Here is a 27,606-nt window from a genome sequence, read left to right as displayed (position 1 = left end):
GTGAGACAGCGAGAGAGAGAGAGAGAGAGAGAGAGAGAGAGAGAGAGAGAGAGAGAAATATTTCCACCCACCCAACAAGGAGACACACTCATAAACAGCAGGCAGACTGAGTGAGACTCAGAAAGACACAGAATCTCAGGGCAGCACCAGTTCAAACAGCGAGGCAGACAGAAACAGCGTTTCATTGAGAGAAGCTGTTTTATTAAAGAGCAGGGAAGGTCACACACTCAAACAGACACACACACTAATAAACACAGCGTACCACACAGACAGACAAGCGAGGACCAGCTAAACCCAAGAAACACAACCATTAGTCTTTTAGGACTCAGTGTCTCTCCCCCCGTCACACATACATACACCCACCGGTGCTGTTGCAGAGAGTCTGTGCTACCCATTGTGAGGAGCAGTGCTGATCGAGCCCAACAAGTGGAGCAACAGGGAGGAAGGAGCCAACGAGTGGATGGATGCCTTTTGCAGACTCAGTGGCCTGGACCCTCTGTGGGTGAGTTTATGATGTGTTCACTGACCCTGGAATCACATCGTATTACTGAGTGTGTGGCTTTTTCAGCCAAGGTCACTTTTAAACAGCATTCATTTAAAAAATGAGGTATGTCTTTTTAATTCCTGCTTATTCCTGCAAAGATGTCTGTTAATTTCAGCCCGTAGTTGTCTATGAATTGCTAAATATGAAATCAAAGATATTTTTGTTATTTTGGCAGATTATATTATGAGTATTAGCATTTGTTTACAGAAGTGTTGGTGTATAAACACACTGGTATAATTCTTGGTGAAACTCTCCTAAACTTGTTTTAATCTAATTATTTAAATGATCAGTGCCATTAGCATTAGCCAGATTAGCATTTTGTCCTTGGATACCTGTTGTTTATTGGGATTAGAAGGATTACTGGCACTAATAAATCAATCAAATGAGTAATACTAATTTTGCGTGTTTAGGGAGAAAACCCCCATACATTGACCTTCTCAGTATTCGCAGCCAGTATTACTAATTCTAATCTAAAGCTTCTCTGAACGCCAGCCTTTACCTTTGATGAATACCACAGTTGTGTGTTTATTGTCATCCTGCGGCATAATTCATAACAACGAGATGCTGATTGGATGAAATGCACCACAGTGAGTCTGCTGCTCTAATTGGAAAAGGTTTTTAGTCTTGCATGTTTGCAAGACTCCACACTCTAAATCCCGGCTCTAAAATAAAAGGAACGGCTGTGATCCAACTGGAATGCCAGGATTATTAAATGCACTCATTCGCAACTTGACTTTTTCAACCCTCATCCTTCCTCTTTCACTCGGTTTCTGGTTCTCGTTACTTCTTGTTCTCTGTTTCTGCTCCTGCAAAACCTCAAAACAACTGCCATCAAACACTGTTGGGAAAGTGAAAGCGTGTTACTGTATTTTGTGCAGCCCTCGCTGCCATGAAACTTCAAAACACAGATGTGCTGTTCTTACGGGATGTTTTAACAGATGTTTCTGTCTTCTGCTGGCCACAAATATCTATTGCTATTAACTACACTGGCCTTTTTACATGTTTTGGAAATGACATCATTGCTGACTCACTGGTCACAGCCTTGGGGCAGCAATGCAGATTTATATGGATCTAAAACTGAAATTGTAAAGTCCAGCTCAGCAATCTGTTCCAGCAACACCTGACCTGAAAGGTTTTAGGACAAATTTGAAAGGGGCCAATTTAGGAGCTAGGATTGTGTTTAGCGTCTTTCTTTTTAGATCAACCTAATCTATAATTTGAACAACAGGCCAAAGTGAGACAGACAGGGGAGTGATCAACGCTCCCTTAAATTACAGTCTCTATAGTTTATACACGTCACATACTCACAATAGGTAATCCTCTAACAGTTCCTCAAAACTCAAGGGGACTGCAACACGCTGAATTGGTTTCTGAAATAAAGGGGATGTAAAAAGCAATAATGAGCAGATTCAGAGGACAGTAAGTGTCTCTGTTCTCCACTCTCAAATCACTTTGTCAGGTAAAAATAGACACTATTGGCATCTACCAGACACCATTTCAGCCAAGGGTCAGAAACAAGCAAAAAGCACAAGAAAGAGCGCAGAGAGGCTTTGACGGGTTGGATGTCATCATAAAAGTGCTCATCTGCCTGCCACTGACCACAGAACTCAGACAGGTCTGTGAAAGTAGCCACCCACTCGCTCCTTCTCAAGCAGTTTTTCACTTAAATGGATTTTGATATGCCAAACCTCACAGAAGCTGCTGTTATACCATAGGTGCAAAATCATGCACTCGTTGCATAACCTTAACCAGATATGTAGTGAAGCTGTATGTGAGAATCAGACTTTTAAGGCGAGGCAGCCAAAGAAGTGTATCATCATAATTGCTAGCAACTGAAACAAGAGCCTGACAGTCAGATCATGATTCAGACCCATGTGGCAGTAAACAGTATTGACTGATGGTAAACTTGAATTAATCACAGTTGCACAGGCATGTTACCAGAAATGACAGCGTGAGTTTGTCCAATGTCTCACCTGCCAGGTTTCACTCAAAAGCCTGTGTGTGGACAGACGGTTGTTACATAATAATCTCACAGCTGCCACCAATTTTGGCCACTTTACCTTATCCCAGTTGGAATTCTACCAGCAGAGCCAGACGTATGTGCCATGCTAGAAGCTTTAAAACCACTTCCTGTGGTGACTCCCCGGGGCAGTGTTGTTAGCACAGCCAGACACCCTGCCCCTCATTAGGGCAGTGAGGTGATAAACAAGGGAAGCTTGACAACAACAAGCCATTTAGCCCCAAGTATCTTTTTTTAACGATAGACAGACTATCTTGGTTGTGCTACTGTTACGTAATCTCAACATTTTGGCAGCATTTGCTCAACACACCTCGTCTGCACAAACTTTTATAGTTTATGGGCTTCATTATTACTGTAGTTCTTGACCTCATCGTTTGATTTGTTGACAGTTATATTGTCCTACTCAAATTGGGAAACAAGCCAGAGACGTGGTGAGGGGGAAAAAAAATAAAACATTCAAATACTGACTCAGCTTTTTTGGCAAAGGAGGCCTTTTCCAGCTCGCACTCTCTCAGGACTGAGCACAGATACGTTTTCTGTTGACCTGCTGTGGTTTCGCTCTCACTGGATTGACGGATGAAACGTAGGACCTGCACCAAGTCGGGATTTTTGCCACTTGGTCCCGCCTGCTTAGTCTGTCAGATGATGAATATAATCGCACAGTTTGACCTCGGTTTCTGGCTTTTAAGTATATTCTTTCAATCTGAACTTTTGAACTTCTTGTTTTCTCTCTGGTGCAGGACTGGAACCGTACATGGTACACAGCCAACCCAGACCTAACCCAGTGTTTCCAGAACACAGTGCTGGTGTGGGTCCCCTGTATCTATCTGTGGTTGCTGGCCCCTTTCTACTGTCTTCATCTCTACTGCCATGACCGCGGACACATTCAAATGTCCTGTCTCTGCTCTGCCAAGATGGTGAGACATCATTTTAAATGCTGGCCAGTCTTCAGTTTATTGTTTAAGTTTTTCCCATGACAGAAAAAGAAAAAAAGTCAAAACATTTGCTAGGTTTGTGTTGGGTTTTTTTTGTTTTGTTTTGTTTATTTTTGTTTTTAGCTTCTCGACTCATTCTCCTCTTACTCTCTGCTCTGTTCAGGTGTTGGGTTTCCTGCTGGCTTCATTTGGCTTTGTGGAGTTCTTCTACATCCTGTTGGAGAGGAGCCAGGATATCCAACACCACATGGTCTTTCTGCTCAGCCCTATTATACGCAGCATGACTGTGGTAAATACTGTGGCTCTTTTTCTCACACATGTACACATCTATCCAAATCAAACTCCAGTTGTTTTAATTTAATGTTCTATTGACCTGGAAAAGGTTACGCACACTTTAGAACTTGCATGACATTTGGAACATCAAGGATAGGAGCAAGGTGTGTTTATCAATTCCTTATTTAGCCAAAGCACTGCACTGTGTTCTTAGTGTTTGTACTAAGGGGGGGAACTATGTCGTCAGAATGGGAGTGATAACATTAAGGCACAGTGTTGAAAACAAATCCTTTAAGAATAAAAAAGCAAGAGCTACAATGCAAGTTTTTAAACACAGTTATTAAACACAGACAACAACTTTAATATTACTGCAAAGCAATCATCTAATTGTGCATCAGCTGTCCATAATTTCTATATATAGATGCACCGTTGATTTGTAGATCTGACATTTGTTCTTCATTCAGAGTAGTTTTAGCTAACAGAGATGTTTGGGAAATATTTCAGCTTGTGTCCTGCTGGCTCACATGTCACTGTGCAAATATACAGTATGCTAGTCAAACACTGAGGTGCAAAGATGCAGAACTATAGCTAGATTTATGGTGTAGCAGGCAATGCAAATATCACAGTAACCTGCTTGTATTTGGCAATCACTCATCGGACTGCAAAGCACTTATATAATGACATCACTTACTGTTTCATGTGGAGTCAATGTAACTGCATATGTATGTGCAAAGTTCCAATGCAATGAAAGTGTGACTGTTAGGTACTTTGGCAGTGGCCAAATAAACCAAATATAATGAATCAGATATTTTGCAGCCTGGATCCCTCTTTTACAAAATATATACAACTGTGATCCATTATGGATATAAGATCTGCAAGAATATGACTGAATATAATGTGTCAGAGTATATACCTTGGAAACAGTATACACTACATAATGAAAAAACACTGCATAAACCATAATATTTCTTATAGGTGATGATCTAGTGTATGTATACTGTTTCCAAGGTATGTACTGTTTGTATCTGACACATCATCATGCATCATGATGATTGGTCAATTATGTATTAGAATTCAAATGAGCTGCTTAGTGGCAAAGAACATTGACAATGGCATGGCTTCAATCCCAATTAAGTCCATATGACTGTCTTCCAACTATGTGGTCTGTCTTTAAAACAAAAACACACAAATCCAGCAAATACAAAGGTGATGACACACAATTGTAGTCTGTGTTAACCCTAATTACACAGGAAGATTCGGTCTTTATATAGCCTACAGGTGTACTGTTGGATTGGAAGTTTAGATGCCAGATGCTTCTCTGAGCACAATTCTTCTGACCACAACTGTATTTAAGTTCAGTGGGTTCAACTGCAACGCCTTAGCAAAGAAGAAGAAAAGATAAAAGACAAAATAGCCCTCCGGATACCCTAGCAACAAGAATCCTTGGTTGGGTATAAACCAAACCCAAAATCCAAAAAAACCCAAAACAAAAAGCTCTGACTCAAATATTTAGATCTGAATCAGTGCAAGACATATGCAGATGTACGTAGTCTGGAAGAGATCTTTAATCTTTACAAATGTTGTTTGTATCTTCCCTCAAAACATCTCGAAGCAAACCATACTGGCCTCCACGACCCAGATCACAGTGGTGTCTAGGGTGAGCGGTAGAAGGTTATTTATAGAAAATAAGGCCCAGCGTGCAATCAGAGAAATGTTTTAGCCTTTGTTGATAGAAAAGTCCCTGAATGTTTCTGAGAACATCGATCCCACTCATTTTCAGTACATCTTAAATGATACTTAGCTTGGATGAGAAGGCAAAGGTGAAGAGGAGTACAGCTCAGCATGGGTGGCATGGCAAGTTTAAAATGCTGTTTATCCTGAGCAAGAGTGATAGAAAGTACAATGCTATGCAAGGGTGCAGAGCCCAGATGGGAAGGGTCCTGTGAGCTTATAAAGTTATCGTATACGACCCACACAGTCGTATAAGTTTACGTACAAAGCTCTCTCTCTCTGTAGCCTCATACAGGTTCTGCTCAGTCTCACTCTCCAAGTCAGACAGTTTTACCCACCTGTGGTCTTTTCAGACTCTTGAGTAAATACCAGCACGTGTTTGTGTCAAAAATACACTGAGACGTCTCTTGTATCAAAAGGATACATCTCAAAAAAGGTCCCTTATTTGGAATATCTAATTTCTCACACCGGGGAGGAGGGTGGGGGGGCAGACAACAAACTCCTAAATCACATTAAGAACATGTCTCCAATCTTTTAATCTATGTGCCAGACTTATCTTTATTAAAGGATATAATTTTCTAGATGTTGATTCTAGCCACATACCACCAACCAGTCCCTGGGTGCGGGAACGGAACACTGTGCTCTTGTTGCTCTGACCAGTTTGTTTTGTTGCCCTTCAACTCAAGTTAGTGTATGGGAACGCTTTCGCCCAAGTCAGTCAGCCCACGAATGAATCGTGGTCAGTACGGATGTAAAGTACACACATGACACTGGCTATAATCAGAAATGCCATGACGTAAAGCTCCTATTCCATCCCCAGCACTGCACACTTCCCATGTAATTATAAGGTCGGGGTTTGATTCAGGCCTAGTGATGAAGTTAGTTCCACCCACTGACTCCTACAAACAGATGGGCTTATGGTTTGCAGCAATATGGTGGCAAGACAGAGCGGAAAGCTAGGAATAAGAGCGACCTTCCTCTCGTACGCTGACCTAAGGCCAGTTTGATGTTAAGGTTTGGACTGGGGCTGATGTGATCTTATGTGTTTAGGAGCAAAAGAATTTTAAAAAAGAAGGTTTTTCCCATGGGCTTGGTACAGCACACTAACATAGAGTGTGCCTAATAGATATGGTGTTAAGTAATTCCATAGTCTTACTTAACTCCTCCAGCAGTCAATAAGATGAACTGACTAATGGGTCAAATTAACCTATGAAATACATTCATTTATATTGATTCATCCCCAGTGTTAATCAACTAATTATCGCTAAACTGTAGCATTTTAGCATCTTTTAGCTAACTATTTTATCTTTATGATCACCAGCAATATCTAGTTTAACATAGTTAAGAATATTGTTCCCATATGCAGCAGAGGAAAATACTTCTAAAAGTGTATTAAATAACAGTTGAAGTTATTGACTTTTGCATTTGTTCAGTCTTTATATCATGCTGGGCTGTCCCACAAATCTATTTTTACCATTCACTTCTCAAATTTCATTTGTGGATAATCTTAAATCTACAGTAGTTGCTACACAGGTAGCATTAAAGCATTTCGTGTTTAGTTGGCTAAGACCACAAAATTGAGTTAAGAGAGGGCTGGACTGGCACTGCTCAGGCGCATGCAACCACAAGCATTGATAGGCTCAAAATCTTTTGCTAACAGCACTGCTATGCTATGTATATAAAGCAGTGAATGAATAAATCAGGCCAGTGTTGCTGATTTTATGTTCAGAAAACAAATATGCATTTAACGCAGAATAAAATTCCATTGAAAACTATTAAAGAAGCTACTCAGTTAACTAAAGTATTGCTAATTACAATAGCTTCGGTCCTAAAGCACACAAGATTCTTTGACATTTGTGTGTTTTGAGTTGGCATGTTGTTCACATCCCCTCTTTACTGTATCTATGGCTTTCCCTCCAACTTCCCAAACACATTCAAGTCAGGTAGACCAGAGACTCTAAATTCCCCATATGTGTGACTGTAAGTGCGTGTCTATTTATATTCTCTCTCCCTGATGGGCTGGTGAGCATCAAATGTGTTGGGGAAAATGAATGAACAAATCAAATCAAATCAAATCAAATCAAATGTTTCATCATCACTGCAGCAAGAATATTGTTTATATTAGCACAAAGATATTCACTGGATTTACACAAAGTGCTTCAGGTTGTTGATGCAAAAAAAAAAAAAGTTATATAACTGACAGACCAGCAGTTTATAACAGGACAGCACTGTGGCTCGTCCCGGGGTAACCAATGTGGGTGCTCATTATGAAACCTAAATCCGCTTTCTCCCCACTTGGTGATGAGCTGGCATGGTGAAGTGACGTCTCACTTGGCCAACCACTCAGTGAGGGTCCAATTACAGAGGTTCACAAGCCGATGCGTGCCTCCTCTGAGCACAGACAGATAGCCAGCATGTCTAAACCAAATTAGTCTCTCTCTTTTTTTTTTGCTTGTTTGTTTGTTTATTTTTGGAGAAAACAGGAAAGTATATAGGACAGTGTGGCATGCGGCGTACATGTGTCATTTTTATAAAGAGAAAAGAGCTAAGTCATATTTGTGTCTGCAGCCAGGGAATTCCCAGAATCAGAGCAGTTTTTTGGAAGTTTTTATAAAACCATTGACCGCATTACATTAGATCACATGAAATCTGTGCTCTGTGGAAAACACTCGCACTGACAGTTGCAGCTAATAGAAGAGAATGAGGTTCTGTGGTTCCACGAGTGGCATCCGGTGACACACGCAGCCATTAAAAGATCGTCTGTCAGCATCCTCGGGTCATGCATTTGTTTTAGTAAGCAAGATAGCATTTGTTAATATTAACCAGAAAAAAACAGCTTGTTGGCAGTTTTATTCCCCTGCATCAAGTGAAGGTTTTTCCATGAATTAAATGTTGTGTAAAATGTTAACCGTAGTTAACTTCAACGTTTGTCAGCATTTTTTGCAATTTATTTTGTTGCTATATTAAGTTTGCACTGCATTTGTTAGTGGATTGTGAAGTTATTGTACTGATTTCTAAGCTAGTTTGGCTCATTGTTGGTTAGGTGAGAAACGATGAGCATAAATATCACTTTCTTTGGATTTCTGCAGAATATCAGAATATTCAAATAACCTGAAGTCTTCATATAGACATAAATCCAGAGGCATTTAGAGTCAAAAGAAAGCCTTTTGGAAGATCTCTGTTTTTAAATTTATAATGCAATCTATAGACGCAATGCCAATTAGAAAGCAGTTGACATGACTGTACACAGACTATGAAATCTGAGTTTCCCAGAGACTGAAAAACATTGTTGTGCTCTACAAAAGTTGATTCCTCCTGGTCCTTTTGTCCGTGAAATCATTTCAGGCAGTATCAACGTGGCATCACAGACTGGAGTTTGGCTCTCTTCTCTCTGGTGCTCTCAGGGACAGAGTTGTTTCCTGTCCTGTGTTGCAAGAACCACACATGTTAACTGTTAAATTAAAGTCTTTCTGTCTCTCTTTCTAGATCCTGGCCATGTGCATCATCCAGTTGGAAAGAATAAGAGGCTGTCGTTCCTCTATATTCCTCTTCCTGTTCTGGGTCTTGGCAGTTGTTTGTGCTCTGGTGCCTCTAAGAGCAAAGATCCAGCTAGCCATGGATGAGGTATGTTGTTAGCCTATTAATGAATATAAAAATAAATGTACCCTTTAATATAAACGATATCATCTTGCATCCAAAAAGACTGATATCAAAAATAGGCTCATGCCAAAGTGAATTTGTTAGCATGCTCAGTCTGAACTTAGTGAACCTGCCATGTCTAAACACCGTGAAGAGGTATCTAATCAGCTGTGCTCCTACCCATAGTCTAGACGCGAGACTCCAGCAGCACAGCTTGAGCTGTACCCTGTGTCAGAAAATAATTTCTATCTCTATCCCCCAATTTTAACCAAGGTAGCCCAAAGTTAACACAATGTGTTGGAGAATGACACTGCCAATTCTGGTCAAGCCTGTGTGTGTTTAGGGTTTCCTTTTCTTCCTGTGTCTCCTGTCAAACACAGCAATCATTGTTGTATGGGGGTAGGTTTGTATTTTTGTTCACGCAGCCGTGGGGCAGTCGCATTTGCATTTCCATAAAAACACACACACATCCATATTTCTGTTTTATCGTTTCTCAGTGTGACATTCCCATACTGTTTGGGGGAGAGTAATGATGGGCCTGGGATAAATGCTGGTGAGACATGGCAGCCCAGGGTCAGACCAGAGGAACGTCAGCGCTGTGTTTATGGGCCTACACTGCTATAAACACAGCCAGATGGAAATCTATGCATTCACACATAATGTAAAGCCATATATGATTTACACGCAGATGTTTTCATTTCACACATGCGGACACGTGAACGGTGCACACATGTAACCACTCATAAATTCATACTATATCCTCCATACCATATTTCTAGTTTATGATGAACCGTATCTACGTATTAAATTTGGTTAATCACTTTAGGCTTTTTACCACATCCTCTCCTCCAAAAACTGTTGTTGCTGCCAGCTAGAAAGTATTATACGTCAAGACTGGCATTTAAAGTTTCAGATTTGCAGGCAACTCCCCTAAAACTCATAAAACAAAGGAAGTTATAATTCCTGGTAGACTAATTGGCTTAGTCTACCACAAAGACAGTAAACTGATTACAAAAATTAAATGTAATGTGTCAGCTACTGAGACAGATTTTGTTTTTATGCTAAATAGTGGAGCTAGGTATCAAGCATACAGCCACAAGAGATATCACTCCTCTCAACTAACTTGGGAAGGAAACTGAATGTGCTTTTTCCTAGAATGTACAAATATGAATTTAATATTCATACAGTTGCAACAGAAGTAGTGAGGAATTTCCAGGATCCCATCGGTAAATAAAAATTGGACTAGATCTCAGAAGTAAAACCAAAGAAAGGAAAGATTTAGGCAATGAATAGTGACGTTATAGATCTGTTTAACAGTTTCAAAATTGCAAACAAAATATTTTTAGTGTTTTTTTGACTGGTATATTTCAATGTCTGTAATTTTAAGTCGGTTCATTAATTAAAAATGCCATTTTGTTCCCAGTTATCCTGGCCAGTATTTGTTTTCTGAGGGTTTTACTATAGTGGTCATCACATCAGTACTGTTGCATGACAAAATACAAACAGTAAGACGTTTTCTTTTGCTGTGATGAGCTATAAAAGAAGCGGAGGCTGCACAGCTCAGCAGTTTTATTCAGTGTGGACTGTATATAGCGCTGAGATGTATTCTAAATGTTTACGAAGAATGTGTCCATTTCAAATTGCAGCGTTGACAGCTCAAGTTGATGGAGTTCATGTTTGCGGACCCTTGGTCATTCTTAGCTGCTTGACCTACATTTTTCCCACCCACTCTCCGACCATCCTGACCCTGTTTTTCACAGTGTGGCCGGATCCGTTTGGCTTCTTCGTATCGCCTTTCTGGGCACGGCACCACACTTTTCAGAGAAAATCATTTTAATGTTTACCATGGCTCCAACTCTTATGCATAGCCATACTGCTGCACATACACAGCACACAGCCTGTGGCAGTGGCTCTGACCCAGTTGTAAACAAAGCCTGTGCCAGAGCCCAAAGTTTCTGTATGTCAAGAATAACATGCGAGTCCTACAATTCACAAAAGTCTCTGAGTGGTTAATATTGCAGCTGCTCCCTTGATTGAAAGTAAGGGTGCTGGTTTGTGAAACCACAATTTCCCTGTTTACAGATACGGGCTCTTAGCGTGACTGCGAGACAAATTTAACTGTTGTTTCATTTATAAAAAGCACACCATTAAAGACTCTGGGTTTTCACCCTGATTTGGCTTAAAGGTCCAAAATACTCTTTATTGTGTCTGTGATCCCGGTGCAGAAACCATCCTCCGCTATACGGCGTGCGCTCAAAGGAAAAGTTATATAAAAGCTATATAATGAATTTTGTGCTGTTGTGAAACTGCACACAAAACCACAGTGGTGACAAATGATCCATTGTACCACAGCCAGGATGTTGTGTGATTTGTTAAGTAATGTTGAAAGAGATGAAACAACCAAAATACATTTTGATCCAAATGAAAACCCTCGTCATTTCAGAGCAGTGTTATTTTTTTTTGTGGCACGAGCTCGGCCGCAAAGCCAATTAATTGTGTCCCTAGTTTAAAATAAATGTCTAAATTGCAAAACTTGCTTGAAACCAGTAAACTCAAAGAACTTTAACTGCAGCATTCTGACATTATCAGCTGCCTTTTCATTGCTTTTCCTATTTATTTATTCCACAGGGCATTGCCTCTGATATTGTACGATACCTCGCCTTCTTCTCCTACTTCACAATCCAGTTGGCCCAGCTATTCCTGTGCTGTTTTGCTGACCAGCCTCCAGAGGGAAAAATCATCTCAGAAAAGGTAGGCAGAGGAGAATGTAAACCGCTTCCGTCAAGAACATCCTCTATGATTACCTAGGAACGAAAAATGCCGGAGTGGCTGTCCTGTGGTTTTCCGCTTTTGTTGTGAAGACACTTTTCACTTTTGGAGGAAATGATGTGATTCACATCCTCCTTCCTTTCACTCTCACATGTCCACTTTGGCTTCCTGTGAGAGGAGTGTGAAAGACTGTGTGTGTGTGCCTGTGTGCCTGCATACCTTCAGTACTGCTCACTCACTTTGTGAGATAACATCGAGACCACTGCTAAGAGTCTGTGACCACACAACAGAAAAGCAATTACTTAATACAGATCTCACTACCCCATCAAACATGAGCTTGGTAAAACGTTGTTGAGCTCAGAATAATACGCTGATTAGGGGCAACTCACAGGTGAATGAAAATGAGCCTCTAACTTATCAAACAGACATATGATGTAATATTTCCGCAGTGGTAAACAATTGAAATAGCTGGAAAAGTCCCCTAAGAAATTGCTGGCAAGTAGCAAGGAGGTTGAGGGTGCAGAAGCCACAGTCTGGCGTGGTGGACACACCCATTTTCCTCCACCTCCTCCGCTGCTCTGCCCCACGCTCTGGTTAGAGTTGCTCACAGGAAGAGAGGAAGAGGGGAGACAGAGAGTAAGAGCACTGGTAATGATGAGAGCAAACACCCCAGTGAGGGGGTGGCAGGGTGGAGGAGATGCCATAAAGTTTGCGTGACGGGACAAACTCTGTTTTTCTGCGTGTGTATCCACTTGTTATAGTTTGTGATGACACATTTCCACTCTGTCTGCAGCAGACCTCAAAATGTCATATTCACCCTGCGCTAACACTGAGCACTATTTGTGCTGTTCTGTGGGAGTTCATGGCCTTTGCTCCTCAGACTGGACCACCTGAGTGTGCAGTGTTGTTTGCGCACATTAGCATTCTTAAACACAGCCCGCACAAGTGCACCATTCAACCATCAACCGACGGACTCTGTTAGGATGTGTATTTCTCAAAAACCCTCAAGTGGTGAGAGATTTACTGCGAAAACAACAGTGAGTCTGGTCTTTAATCTGTTGCAGAATCCCTGTCCTGTGAAAGATGCCTCTTTCCTGTCAAAGATCCTCTTCTGGTGGTTCACTGGGTAAGATGGTTCTTTAAAACCCTTTCATTTTTAGGCATCGGCTGACTCACTGCAACAACAGTTTGTGCTTGTTTACAATAATATGTTTATTCTGTTTGAATCACTTCCCGTGTTTCTTCCTCAGACTTGTCGTAAAAGGATATCGCAACCCACTGGAAGCAGGGGATCTGTGGACCCTAAGGGAGGAAGACAGATCACAAAAGATCATCTCAGATCTGGAACAGGACTGGACAGCTGAATGTGCCAAACTTCAAAAGTGAGAATTATTTAAATTTGAGAAATTTTATTTGGTACTTTGGGTATTTACAGTAGTACCGCAATGCACTTTGCATATGCATCTGTATACCTCTCTAGTATGGCTGGGATTACGCTCCTTTAAGACACGTACACAAACATCTGCAGACACCACAAACACATAATTGTTCTCATTATACTACTTTCTAGTCCACTTGGAGTCTGCTCGGGGGAAGCATGTGCAGTTGGTGGACAAGTCTGTGGGGTCACCGCAAATTGGAGGGTACAATAACAGCCGTGCTGAGCCTCACATACAGCTGCTGCTGATGAAACTTACATCATTCGTACCCTAGTGGACTCTCGTGTACTAGTGGATGCAAAATCTATAACAAAATCTGTTATAGTTCTGGAACCAATGGCATTATTTTTGTGTCAACCTGATAAACAGTCATCTTTCAAGTCCTCAAACTGCAATTCTGACTTTCTGTTGAAAATTCTTATTTAAATCCTAACCTTAGGTAACCACATCTCTATTGGGATCATCAGCTTTATTTGTTAGATTTTAGAAAGCATCTGCTTTTACATAGTTCTCCACATCAGAAGCATGTAAAATGTCAGCATACTCCTTTAAAGAACCACATCTTCAGCTGTTTAATGTTTGATATGTATCAGGCAGCAGTTGGTGCATGAATCTGCAGCACAAAAGACAGGACACGACATGTGCAGGAAATGCACGTGTCTTGCTATTTTGACATAGGCCTGTGATCCCCTGTACTCCTCTCCTTGTCATAGCCAAAAATCAGTTCCATTTTATTGCAATGTGGTCAAACTTCAACATGGGGCTGGTCAAATTAATGACCCGAGCAGAGCAGAGCTGTAACTGTGGTAAATTAAAACTTGGGATGTCTCATCACCACAGGCATTTAGGGGTAAAAATAGGCCCAAAGAGAGTCATTTGAGGACAATACAATACCATAATGTCAAGACTAGAGACTCTGTGCCATTTCCAAGGCTTGTTAACACAATCCAGTGCTTTGAAAGCAGTTGTTAAGTCTAATAATTATTTCAGCAAATAATGCTTTTCTAAGCTGCCAACAAATTCAGCGATGGCACGAAAAACAAGTGCTTTTTTAGAGTTTTACATTGGAGACTTGAAAGACAGCAGCATGTCGGTGCATCTCTAACATAGATGTCTGTAACTGTGACCATGTCTTTGCTCTTTTAGGCAGGAGAAAGCCTTAGCATCAGGTGTGGCGCTGGGAAGCCGACTGCCAGAGCAGGCTCAGCTCCTCAGGAAGTTGCAAAAGGAGCAAAGCTCTGGCTTTTTCCTCCTCAGAACACTGGCACGCAAATTCGGCCCGTACTTCCTGACTGGTACTCTGTGTATCATATTCCACGATGCCTTCATGTTCGCCATCCCTCAGGTGCTAAGGTAAGAGTGCACCAGAACCTCAAATTCTGCTTTTATGAAAGACATGTGGCTTTAAGTAGATGTAGTGTGAGTTGCCAATATTTGCAAATATTAAGTGTATCTCAGCCAGTACCATGAGGCCCATGAGTATTTTTTTCCATTGCTGAAAATCCCTTAGATAGCAGTTCTCTCATTTATATAATCCACAAATGTTGTGACGATTTAGCATAAAGATAGAAATGAAGTAGTCTAGTCGGGAAAGAGATAGAAAGAGGTTTACATAGTGCAAGAAACTGTGCCATTACATTTGGAATGAGATACTGTTGTTGAGTTCCCAAATATAGCTTTTTCACTGCTCAGTGTCCCACAAACCAAATGGCATTGAGTGTACTGTATTAAGGAAAGCTCCAGCCAGACCTTTCCAAACCTCAGCTCTGACTGAAATTACCTGGATGCACTGCAGACCAGGCTAGGGTAAAATAAAGTTTTATTGTTTTACTGCTGGGAAAATTCAAGAAACAGCAGACAAAAATACAACCGTCTAAAATATCTCTTTAAATATAGAGATAGACAGATAAATAGCGTTAAGGGATTTGGTGATTTATGACAACTGCCAAACAACAACAGAAGCTGGCAGCAGTGAAAACAGGTCATGGCCGACCCGCCACCCGCCTCACCATCCCACCAGTCAGACTGGAATGTTGTTGTTGATGCAAAGCACAGAAGCAGTGGAAGTGTTAATTACGGTCATAGAGCTGTGAGCAAGAAAAGTAGACGAGACCACAGCCCTCTTTGCTCCAGTAAGGAGGACATGAAGAGAGAGAGAGGAGGCTCTAAATGGCAGAAATGCAGTTGGACCACAATAAGGGAGCCGCTGGCCAAGTGTGAGGGCAGCCTGGCCACAAGCTGAGCTCTGTTGTGCAACCTAGGCTACTTTGTGATGGCCAGTCAGCCAGCAGCCACAGCAGCGCTCAAGGACATTGGCAAAAGCACACGAAAAGAGTCAGATAATACCAGATTGAATCTGTAAAAAGAGTAAAAACCTGTCTGTGCCTGTTTTGCTTTGCATCATTCGCAACTTTCCAGGAAAGATATAGAAACAGAGCCTCAATACAGAGGTTGAAGACAAAATTGAACATGTGCAACCATCTGACACATTGCGATTAAGTATCTCTTTGTCCTCCTCCATAGTCTCCTGCTGGATTTCATGAGAGATGAAGATGCACCACTGTGGAAGGGCTATTTCTACGCCACGCTAATGTTCCTCCTCTCTTGCCTTCAGTCCCTCTTCAACCATCAGTACATGTATACTTGCTTCACAGTGGGAATGAGGGTGAAGACAGCTGTCATGGGCTTGGTTTACAGGAAGGTGAGTCACTCTATATCTACGGACATGAAGCCACTAACTGACACAGACACACAACATAAATTATGTCTCAAGTGGCACAAACAAAAACCTTATCTTCTTCCAGATTGGAGTATGTGATTAGCAGTTTTACCTAAGATGAATGATTGTGTGAAATCTTTACGAGGATATTAAATTACACTGTAAACAACGCTGTCTCTTTTGTTGGCAATCCAGGCTTTGGTGATAAACAGCTCTGCCAGAAGGACTTGCACTGTGGGCGAGATTGTGAATCTGGTTTCAGCAGACACTCAGAAGCTCATGGACTTTGTGGTGTACTTTAATGCTGTGTGGCTGGCTCCGATTGAGATTGCGCTTTGTCTCTTCTTCCTCTGGCAGGTATGTTGAAATGCAGTGTTTTTACAAAGCATCCAATTCATGCACAAATGAGGCCTAACAGAGAAAGAGAAAAAAAACAAACCTTGAAACAATCATATCCTTTCTCCTTTTTTCAGCAACTTGGCCCGTCAGCTCTGGCAGGAATTGCCACTGTCATTCTCATTTTTCCACTCAACGGATTCATTGCAAAGAAAAGAAGCAAGCTGCAGGTAAAAGCTGTTACAGGAATCCTTCACACTTTCGTTCCAGTAGCCCAGACATCTGGCACGTCAGGTCAGGGATACCACAGCTGGTTTAGATAGTGACTGAAGAGCTGTGTGGGTGTTTGGCCTGGATGGTGCATTCTCCCTTGTCCTTTTGATGTCTGGTCCATATAACATGCTTGAAAAACAATGACAGGAAAGGGTGGGCAGTAGAAAGGCATAATTTTTCATTTCTTTGGAAAAACAACAGAGGCTTCTGTAAATTTGGATGCCAGTTTAATCGAACTTAGTCTTGAATGCAGTGACCGCATTCCTGGCTCTTTGTTGTTTCCTTGTTATAAAATTCACTAAAATGTAACAAGCAATAAATTCTTACTGAATTAAACAAGTTCTGTGATGTTCAAGAAAACTACTACAGCTGTAATAAGGGGAGTCAAACCCATGTTCACAAATGCATGAATCCTGTGGTCTGCTAATTGTCTATCCACTGTGCCTCAGTTCCAGCTTTGCATGCGGTCTTTTTCAAACAATACTGAGTAAAAACCCCTGTGTCTGGTCAACAGGAGATTCAAATGAAGTTCATGGATGGCCGTATCAGACTGATGAATGAGATCTTGAATGGGATAAAAATCTTGAAGTTTTATGCCTGGGAGAAGGCCTTCCTGGAGCAGGTTTTGGGCTACAGAGAAAAGGAGCTCAAGGCTCTGAAGAAGTCTCAAATTCTCTACTCCATCTCCATCGCATCCTTTAACTCCTCTTCTTTCTTGGTGAGAACAATCATTTGATAGACATTCCAATACAGAGGCTAACTCCACGATACTAACAAGCAGTCCTGCATGTCTAAAGTCTGAATAAGCCCACTGTGCTAAAGAGCTGTATAGTCTGCAGTCTTGATAGTGAGGCGGTCTTGAATAAATAGACATGTAGACAAAAAAAAATCTTGTAGTTTCTCAAGTACAGTAGCAATATATTAGATTTGATTGATTTGTTAGGAACTCACTTCATGACCGTCCCATGATAGCACCAAATGCTAACTATCGGCTAGGAGTGTAGCTTAAACAGTTGAGAAATGTATATGCGTGTATAAGAAGCAGTCAGCTGTGACTGAAGGTGATTGCTCTCAGGGGGCTAATGCTACAATGTCTCTGCTGCAGCTCATTTAGTGCTTAAAATCTAAATAACAGATGCCGTGAAGAACTTAGTGGTGCTGTGAATTTCCTCATCTTTACAGAAAGGTATCAGTCAAAGCCAGTAGTATCTATTGTCTCAGCCTCTTCTATCGAAAAAATACAAGAAGAATAAAGCGTACCTCATGAAATTACATTTAGGCCACAGCTCCACAGGTCCCCATTCATTCACGACTTTTGCACCATACCTTAAAATAGTATCATTCTACTAGTAACTAGTATTTTCTTAGTCATGCTAACGTGTTGGCAACCACCAGGTATAACCATTATACCATCTTACCATGCCAGAAACACAAAGTAAGCTGAGACAATACAATAATTACAAGTGTTAAATCAATAAGGTTGTGCTAGATCATTAAATCATTAAGATTTATCCTCTGGAGATGTCTGAAGAGAATTTTATCTTATTCTATCAAACACCTTGCTGGAGACACAAAAAATAAAATTATACATAAGTGGCCTTATTTTAAAGATTCAAGTCTACAGAACAATAAGACTCGGCTAGACTTAGGGTTACATGCCACAGACAGGGCGGGGAAGTCAGAAAGTAGTATCAGACATTTAAAGCGTTGCTGCTGATTTTCGTCTCGACGTGGGTTAAAGTATATTGACAATTTAGACCTGTGCAATCCTTGTTCTTAAAACTGTCTGTGCCTAAAGAGCATGCAGGGTTCTGCCCATAAAAGTAACATTTAGTGCCTTTTTCCCCCCCAAGATTGCTTTCGCCATGTTTGGAGTCTATGTGATGCTTGATGACAAGAACGTCCTGGATGCACAGAAGGTCTTTGTCTCCATGGCACTAATCAATATCCTGAAGACTCCACTCAGTCAGCTTCCATTTGCAATAAGCACAACCCTGCAGGTAGGTTGCATTTCTTCTCCATCCCTGATTGAGGAGATTATTTTCACAGTCCACAGTTTAACAGCACATATCGACCATTTCATTTCTGACTGTTTCAGGCTGTAGTCTCACTGAAACGTCTGGGGAAGTACCTGTGCTCAGAAGAACTGAAAATGGAGAATGTCTCAAAGGCACCACTGAGCTCTGGTAAGAACCCCACCCATATATACACTATTACACTGAACGAATACACTTCTATACTTTTCAGTTTCACAAATATCCACAGTTCGGTTCCCCATACTGCCTGAAATCACAGGCTGTCATAATCAATATAAGCATACCACAAGATGTAGTTGTTTATAACTGTGGACTACCACAACCTTGTATGGATCATGTGCACTGTCACTTCCTGGGTCCCCAGGCTGACTGGTAGACAGGGTAATTATAGGATGTTCCCTTCAGCGGTTGAACGTAAATCACAGCATGAATTCAGACATATGATTCAGAAAGAAATAAAAAAATATACTGCACTCCTCTGTCTGTAAACTGTCAACACTTCCTAAGACAGCTTGTGAAAAAGCAGCGGCTCTGTAATTTGTATGATTAAGAAAATTCACTTGTAATTACGCCCCGGCTGCACCCTGCCGAGTAACTTCAAGGAGAAGCTTTGTTTTGAAAGTTTGTTTATCACTAAGGATGAACGAATACATCTGTTTTCCAGTGCTCGCTGCAGGTTTTGTTCATTTAAGTCAATCTTTTCTTTATTGTTTAGACGGAGAAGATGTGGTCATAGAAAACGGCACTTTCAGTTGGTCTGCAGAGGGTCCTCCATGTCTTAAACGGTATGTCTTAAGTATGTGTTTATATGTTTAGGAAAAAGAAGATTGAAAAAAGAAATCAACAACAGAATAAAAGATTTGAGGCTTACAGGAAAATTCACTTCTTTGTTGACAGGATCAGTGTCAGTGTACCTCGAGGCTCCCTTGTTGCTGTGGTAGGACATGTAGGCAGTGGAAAGTCCTCGTTGTTGTCCGCTATGCTTGGGGAAACGGAGAAAAGAAGTGGCCAAGTTACTGTTAAGGTACTAAGCTTGCGTTCCATAACAAGGTCTATTCATAGTTTGCGGGCAACTTGTAATAAATATTGATATTCTCGCTTTTGACTGTCTCTTCACAGGGTTCTGTGGCGTATGTTCCCCAGCAAGCCTGGATTCAGAATGCCACAGTCCAAGACAACATCATATTTGGCCGGGAAAAGCTGAAAACATGGTACCACCGTGTGCTCGAGGCCTGTGCCCTGCTCCCTGACCTGGACATCCTACCTGCTGGAGATGCTACAGAGATTGGAGAGAAGGTATTGAATACTTTGTTAAAAAAAATGCTGCTTCATGCATATGTTCAGTCTCAGATATTTTAAACGTTTTTTCTCCATGCAGGGACTTAACCTCTCAGGCGGGCAGAAGCAGAGGGTCAGTTTGGCCAGAGCTGTCTACAGAAAGGCTGATGTATACTTGCTGGATGATCCGCTGTCTGCCGTTGATGCACATGTGGGTCAACACATCTTCGACAAAGTCATTGGACCAAAAGGAGTCCTTAGAGACAAGGTAATGCCATATAACGTCTGCAAAGTGCAGTTTATCCAGTTCAACGCAACCACAAAGACAATTGCGCCAGTTACAAGTTCTGTGCTATTGTTATCATAATATGGAAACAACCACTTTGCTGACACCTTTGTTTTCAAGAAAGCCTCAATTTAGCGTTGGATTGTGCTTACATGTCATTTTTCTGACTTGTGTGGCTTGCTATACAGACCCGCATCCTGGTGACCCATGGGATGAGCTTCCTGCCGCAGGCCGACCTCATCCTCGTCCTCGTAGATGGAGAAATCACAGAGAGTGGCTCTTACCAGGAGCTCCTCAGCCACCACGGCGCATTTGCAGACTTCATCCACACCTTTGCAAGCACAGAGAGAAAAGAGAGTGCCATACAACGAGGTGAAGAGACATTTCAGACATTAGTTTTGCTGTTTTACATTAAGACAATCTCTTAAATTCCCAGTAATAACTCAACACTATGCACACTTTTCATGTAGCCGGTTCCAGGAGGTCTAATGCTCGCCTCAGTATGGTCGACTTCATGCCATTCTCCAGAGATCTCTCACAGGAGCAGCTCATTGGGTACATTGACAAATGCATCACTCCTCATTCTCATATTTGGAATATAAACCATACTTTTTTATGAAACTGACCTCTGACCTCTCCTTAGGGGTGACACCACTAATACAAACCTGCAGAATATGGAGCCTGTTTCTGAAACAGACCAGGAACAAGTACCAGAGGATTTGGGAAAGCTCACTGAAGTTGACAAGGCACGCACTGGAAGAGTAAGTCTGAAAAAGGCCTAAAATTAGGTGTCAGTACCACTCCCTACCATGCTCTGCAGTTTCCCTCAACTCTGCTTAGCTTGCCAGTATATTTCAAATCATTGTTGTTATTTTAGATTGTGCAAGTCTAATGTTTTGGTAAACAGTCACTCCCCTTATGTTATTTTTGGCTAAAACAAGAAGCCATCTTCAATGAAAAGCAATTTTACATGACCTGCCCAGCACCAAATGGCAAACAGATACACAGCAGTAAAGTTAAACACATGGTCATGGCAGACACATTGTTCTGGTTGTGTCTGCAAAAATAGTTATTGCTGGTTTAATAATTATGAATAAAATTGTTTTATTATCTCTGATCTGGACTTGGATAAATGGGAGGGAATGGATGTGAAGATAGTTCTCTTATTCCTGCTGCTTTTTATCTGTTTGTAACAGGTGAGGTTGGATATGTACAAGAAGTACTTCAAGACAATCGGTTTGGCCATCATCATTCCCATCGTCTTCCTGTACGCCTTCCAGCAGGGCGCTTCGTTGGCTTACAACTACTGGCTCAGCAAGTGGGCTGATGATCCTGTTGTTAACGGCACCCAAATTGATACAGACCTGAAACTGACTGTCTTTGGGGCCCTTGGGTTTGTGCAGGGTGAGTTAGTGGGTTTAATTCAAATGATGCTTCAAATGATTCAAACAATTTAACTTAGTTTGGACATAACAAACACTCATTCTCCCTTCCCTTCAGGTGTTGCTATCTTTGGTACGACTGTTGCCATCTCTATCTGCGGGATCATCGCCTCTCGCCACTTGCACATGGACCTCCTGAACAACGTACTTCACTCTCCAATGTCTTTTTTTGAGTCCACGCCAAGTGGCAACCTCCTGAACCGCTTTGCTAAGGAGATTGACGCTATTGACTGTATGGTCCCTGAAGGCTTGAAGATGATGCTAAGCTACGTCTTCAAGCTCATGGAGGTCTGCATCATCGTGTTGATGGCTACACCCTTTGCAGCCGTGATCATCCTGCCTCTGTCTTTCCTCTATGCCTTTGTCCAGGTATATTTTCTCCCCAAAATATAAACTCTCCACTCTGATCTTTAGTTTCTTATTTGAGATGATGCTGTTGAATGTTGCTTAGCAAGAGCTGGGTTCCATTACTGTATGTTATTGGAAAGTTCTGGGCTCCAAAACCAAACCTGCTGATTTTGCCATCCACTTGAATTTTGTTCCCCACCTGCTGACATGGACTTTGAATGCATTCACTCTGAGTTATGGGAAAGCCCTGAGCGTTCCCACTTGTTTCATTCATTAAAGATGGTGTTTTACTTTTCCACTGTGGCCAACAGAGCTTCTACGTTGCCACATCCTGTCAGCTGCGCAGGCTGGAAGCTGTGAGCCGCTCGCCCATCTATACCCATTTCAATGAGACGGTGCAAGGCGCCAGCGTCATCCGAGCCTTTGGAGAGCAGTCCAGGTTCATTCTGCAGGCTAATGAGAGGGTTGACTTCAATCAGACCTCCTACTTCCCTCGATTTGTGGCCACCCGGTGAGAGGATATGCAATCATTATAAAGTGCCTTAGCTTTATTCATATTCCATTTGCTCACTTAGCAGTTGATGAGGGTTGGATAAGGTTTATAACATTAAGAATTGTGGTTGATTTATGAGATAACAATGTTATTAATGATATTAATGATAACACTGATATCTACAGGTGGCTGGCAGTCAATCTGGAGTTTGTTGGTAATGGTGTGGTCTTAGCTGCTGCCATTCTGTCTGTGATGGGGAAAAGCACCTTGAGCCCAGGCATTGTTGGTCTGGCTGTGTCACATTCCCTCCAGGTAATACAGTCTACCCACAGTCACATTGTTATACTGTTATCCAAGTAGCCATCTTATTACCACCAGAAACACAGTCATATTCTTTGATCACACAGCTACAGAATGAGGCATTTGGGAGTTAAACTAGAAAAAGTGAAAATTGCATTGTTTTTATTTCTATCCGGAAATGCATCGCATTTCAGGAGAAGTAAAAGTCTTTTCACTAAATATTGCAGGTGACTGGAATCCTGAGCTGGATTGTGCGATCTTGGACTGATGTGGAAAACAACATTGTTTCCGTTGAGAGAGTGAACGAGTACGCTGACACTCCTAAAGAGGTCATTATTCCCACTGCACACACACGTACACCAATCACTGCTTAGGACAATAAACTGTACTAGAGGAGGGCTTTTGTTTCTCTACTTATCCTTCCTTATTGGCTCATACAGGCCAGTTGGAGTATAGAGAGCAGCTCACTACCCCAGGCCTGGCCCCAGAACGGTACTATAGAGTTCCAGGACTACGGACTGCAGTACCGTAAAGGCCTTGAGTTGGCTCTGAAAGGAATTACTTTGCATATTCATGAGCGAGAGAAGGTAATTCATTTTGTGTGATATTAAAAGTGTTCATCGCCTTGATTTAAACTGCATAATTATCTAAAACATAATTTCTAAAACATAATTTTTTTCAGGTCGGAATTGTGGGTAGAACTGGAGCAGGAAAATCCTCACTTGCCCTGGGAATCTTTAGGATCTTAGAGGCAGCAAAGGGAAAGATCTTTATCGATGGAGTCGACATTGCTGACATTGGACTCCATGACCTCAGATCGCGCATTACTATCATTCCTCAGGTACAATAACTCTTATTGAGATCTGGCTTTCATCACATTAACTGCTTGCAATAGTAATGATCTGGATCGAGTGTAAAATCAGCCATTAAAAAAATGATTAGTGATTATATTACTAATTTAGACATTTCGGTGATGAGTAAAATCTCTGTCCTCTCTCACAGGATCCTGTGCTGTTCTCAGGCTCCCTCCGGATGAACCTTGACCCTTTTGATACCTACACAGACGAGGAGGTGTGGAGTTCACTGGAACTTGCTCACCTCAAAAACTTTGTATCTAATCTGCCTGACAAACTTAACCATGAATGCACAGAGGGAGGAGAAAACCTCAGGTACACACAAGCTCACCAATATGACACGCTACAGTTCAGTAGCGTCTACTCCAGCACCACATTTAGTATGATATTCTAATCTTCCCTTCTCTTCCTTTGTATACGTAGTCTGGGTCAGCGTCAGCTCGTATGCTTAGCCAGAGCCTTGTTGCGGAAAACCAAAATCCTGGTTTTGGATGAGGCAACAGCTGCTGTGGATCTGGAGACCGACACACTCATCCAGTCAACAATCCGCACACAGTTTGAGGACTGCACTGTGCTGACCATTGCTCACCGCCTTAATACCATCATGGACTACACCAGGTATATTAATGTTCATTGTCTATTTAGTGAATCGACAAAAAAGTAACGGTGACAATTTTAAGAATTCATTAAGTGACTGAGGCTAGGTAAAGATCCCACATTAGATGATCCCAGCTTCTGGAATATTGCTGCTTTTATCCATTTCTTGTCACAGTCCAAAAGTCTGTGAAAAGAGAGGACTTGCTTTGGACTCTGGACACTAACATGTAAAGGGCATTTGTTATTAGAAGAAAAAAAAACTTTTTTCATTTACCATTTCAAAGACAGTAAATTGTGGGAATGGTTCTAAAGAAATATATTCTTTCTTGTAGCCCTACAAACAAACTTGTTAATAGTAACTTTTGCCTAAACCAGTAGTATCTATGCAGTTTGTGGAGTCAAAGAGTCAAATCCAGGTGTAACATGGTCACTAGTGACATGCATTGTTTTTGCATTATTTAACTGCACTAACTTAATCAATGAATTGTTAACTTATATTCTGTCATTTGTAGATACTAATTAACATACAGAGGAAAGATCTGTTTGTAAAAACTGCTTTAAAAATGGATCTGACTCTTGCTGCCTATGGATCTGAATGAGAAACAGCTAGATTATTTGTTGGACTATGCAAAAGTGTTTGAGGTCAGACTCTCTATGTGATGCAGGCAAGTTATATGCTAGTAGAGTGTTATGCTATATCCAGATACAGCAAAGGAAATGATGACATGTGAGATGACGAATACAGATGTGCTTTGCAATATTTGCTTGCACTGCACAGCTTTATTACACACCTATATGTTGCATATAAACAATATACTTTCTTTCTTGCTGCTTCGCAGAGTTATCGTCATGGACAGAGGCCACATTTCTGAGATGGACTCTCCAGCCAACCTCATCTCACAGAGGGGGCAGTTCTATCGAATGTGTCGGGAAGCCGGACTGGTCTAGGTCTCCGTTGGGCTTTGGCCATAGAACTGATGACCTGGTGTACAGATGTGGCACCTTATGCTTATGGCTCTCCAACACACATTAATCTGGGCCATTCCAAGCTTTATGGCAGCTCCAAACACCTCTCCGTGAGGGCATTGTCGATGAATCTCAAAAGCATTTGTTGGTTTTTAACAGACAGACACACTGTCCCAAGTCAGGAAAAGACATTGTTAACCTCAGAGGATGAAAACTATACAGGAATGCTATACTGGATATTTGAGTCTCGCTACAAATGTTGTATTTCGATTAATGGAGTCAGTTTATTCCATAAAAAGGATTAAGCCAAAGGCTGGAATGAAAGGGTAACACAAATCTTAAGGATTTTCATTCTCTTTAAGAATGGAAGCTATATTATTTTTGTAGTTTTATAAGTGTGTATTTTTTTATGTTTTCTCAGGCTCAAATATGGATGTTTACTCACTCTTTTTTTAGCCTTGTATAGAAAGAAGAGGCAATTTTATAATTTTAAAATGATAGAAGTCTTATTTTGTCTTCTTGTCTCAGAAACTGGGTCAGGAAATTCTCTGACACACTAACCTTCAAAAGGTTCACTTTGGCAAAGGATGGGCAAATGAGGTTTGTACTGCATTCAAAATCTGAGCTTGGGGCAGCCAATTTGGAGTTTTTATATGTCAGAGAAAATGAGGAAAACATTGAAGTGAGCCAACACATTAGCAATCGTCCAACTATGTTGTGGCCATTGTTTATTTCTGTCAAAGTAAACACATAAAACAGTCAATAGAGTCCTTTCTGGTCAGATTTAACCTGACACCGGTAGTGAAAACCACCATGAATGAAGAGAATGCCTCATGAAAACAATGGTGATAAATCTCTGTGTGATTGTCTCTCAGCGTCTACCACACAGACCCAGGCCATACACACACGGAGAAGATAAAAATCAGTGTTTGTTTGTTTTATTTTTTATGGTGCTGACATGTTGATTTTACTCTCTATTCAAAGAATGAACCCTATGGACTTTTCAAGGAGAAGAAGCATTTACTGTTTTGTCTTACTGGTTTAGACAATATATTCTAAGAGAAACCCAAGTTTTTATTTATACCATTTGACAAAATGTATTAAGTGTCCTTAAAATTATGAGGATTATGTTATATTTATACTTTTTATAACAAGCTTGATCATTTTCACTGACCTTTTACTGTTAATGGCTTTTGTTCCATACATCATGCTGGAAAATAAAATTTATTTGACTCAATGGTTATGTCTGGCTTTGCATTCGTAAGTATATGATGGTAGGTGCTTTCACAACCAAGTGAACGTGGATTGAAGAAGTGCTACAGAGCAATTAAGGCAACTTCAAATAATCACAGGATGGTGTCGAATGAGATTATATCTATGTATTTATATCAAATAATATTATGCCCAACTGACTTCATCATTTTAAAACAAAAAGACACATTTCAAGTAAAAACCAAGTACTTCCTAATAATTACATTTTGAAAGAGTGAGGCAAAAATGCCTGACTCTATTTCGTTTAGGACTGTTTCTTTAAACGAGACTTTTGCCTCCTCATGTGTCAAGTTCTGTATGTAGTTTAATCCACATCCACATTTTTGTGTCAGAGCCTGTGCACAGCTCATTCAATGTGAGATTTACTGTGGTTTGTTGCATGTAACCAGAGCTGAGTTTATAAAAACCAGGGAAAGGTGCATGTAAAATATAAATTCACACAAAACTTAGTTTAAGTTACCAAACTCTAGGTCACTAGGTGGCAGACAGCTATGAAGAGTAGCATACAGACAGCTGTTCCTTTACACCAATGACTCCAGAATGACTGTTTTGTCCTTCCAATGACTGTTTTCTATAGTCATTGGTGATCTTACGTTGGCTTTATTTTTTATTTTATTTTTTATTTATTTTTTAGAGGCAATGAGTTTGATTTTACAGTGAAATGTGTGCCCCTCTCTCCTTTTGTATACATTTCTGTTTTGTTTGGGGTTTTGGGGGGGGTTTATTCCTGCTGTTGTACAATGAATATTTTATTCCTGCATTTGTTGTGGAGCATCCACAATTTCATTGTACGTGTACAATGACAGGACTTGTACATGGGGAGTAAACTCGAAACAGCAGCTTTATTGCTAGAAAACTTTTACACTAATACAGAAAATGAAACAAAAAACTAAAACATGAAACGCAAACCATAAAAGTAGGAAACAAAATTGGGAACAGAAATACGGGGAGCACAGAGGAGAAACAGACAGCACACACACAACTTAGTTGAAGTTACCTAACTCAGTCACTAGATAGCAGACAGCTATGAAGAGTAGGATACAGACAGCTGTTCGT

The 27,606-nt window shown here is 41.0% G+C and overlaps 1 protein-coding gene across 1 annotated transcript; it reads left to right on the top strand.

The window, feature by feature from the left end:
• Positions 1 to 113: 113 nt before the first annotated feature.
• Positions 114 to 26,573, top strand: abcc6a (ATP-binding cassette, sub-family C (CFTR/MRP), member 6a). Its single transcript, XM_084930503.1, has 31 exons — positions 114 to 502; positions 3,305 to 3,481; positions 3,663 to 3,788; positions 8,990 to 9,127; positions 11,771 to 11,893; positions 12,976 to 13,037; positions 13,162 to 13,293; positions 14,497 to 14,703; positions 15,874 to 16,051; positions 16,265 to 16,426; positions 16,543 to 16,635; positions 17,193 to 17,396; positions 18,532 to 18,678; positions 18,777 to 18,864; positions 19,430 to 19,499; positions 19,612 to 19,738; positions 19,834 to 20,010; positions 20,093 to 20,260; positions 20,467 to 20,650; positions 20,749 to 20,833; positions 20,922 to 21,039; positions 21,475 to 21,682; positions 21,779 to 22,089; positions 22,380 to 22,579; positions 22,747 to 22,873; positions 23,089 to 23,190; positions 23,302 to 23,448; positions 23,544 to 23,702; positions 23,864 to 24,030; positions 24,139 to 24,333; positions 25,152 to 26,573. The coding sequence occupies exons 1-31, from the start codon at positions 461 to 463 to the stop codon at positions 25,258 to 25,260; spliced, it is 4,533 nt and encodes a 1,510-aa protein (XP_084786629.1). The 5' UTR covers positions 114 to 460; the 3' UTR covers positions 25,261 to 26,573.
• Positions 26,574 to 27,606: the final 1,033 nt, after the last annotated feature.

The sequence above is a fragment of the Perissodus microlepis genome, chromosome 6 (assembly GCF_051167445.1).
Source record: "Perissodus microlepis isolate ML-2025 ecotype Zambia chromosome 6, ASM5116744v1, whole genome shotgun sequence".
Classification (NCBI taxonomy): Eukaryota; Metazoa; Chordata; class Actinopteri; order Cichliformes; family Cichlidae; genus Perissodus; species Perissodus microlepis.
This window is presented reverse-complemented; position numbering and strand designations above follow the sequence as displayed.

What these genes read in the sequence shown, in the direction of transcription:
- abcc6a (XM_084930503.1), top strand. Translation starts at nt 461, where the DNA reads ATGGATGCCTTTTGCAGACTCAGTGGCCTGGACCCTCTGTGG. An exon ending in AGAAAAGAAGCAAGCTGCAG is followed by an intron (nt 16,636 to 17,192) that starts GTAAAAGCTGTT and finishes TCTGGTCAACAG; the next exon opens with GAGATTCAAATGAAGTTCAT. An exon ending in GTGGCCAAGTTACTGTTAAG is followed by an intron (nt 19,739 to 19,833) that starts GTACTAAGCTTG and finishes GTCTCTTCACAG; the next exon opens with GGTTCTGTGGCGTATGTTCC.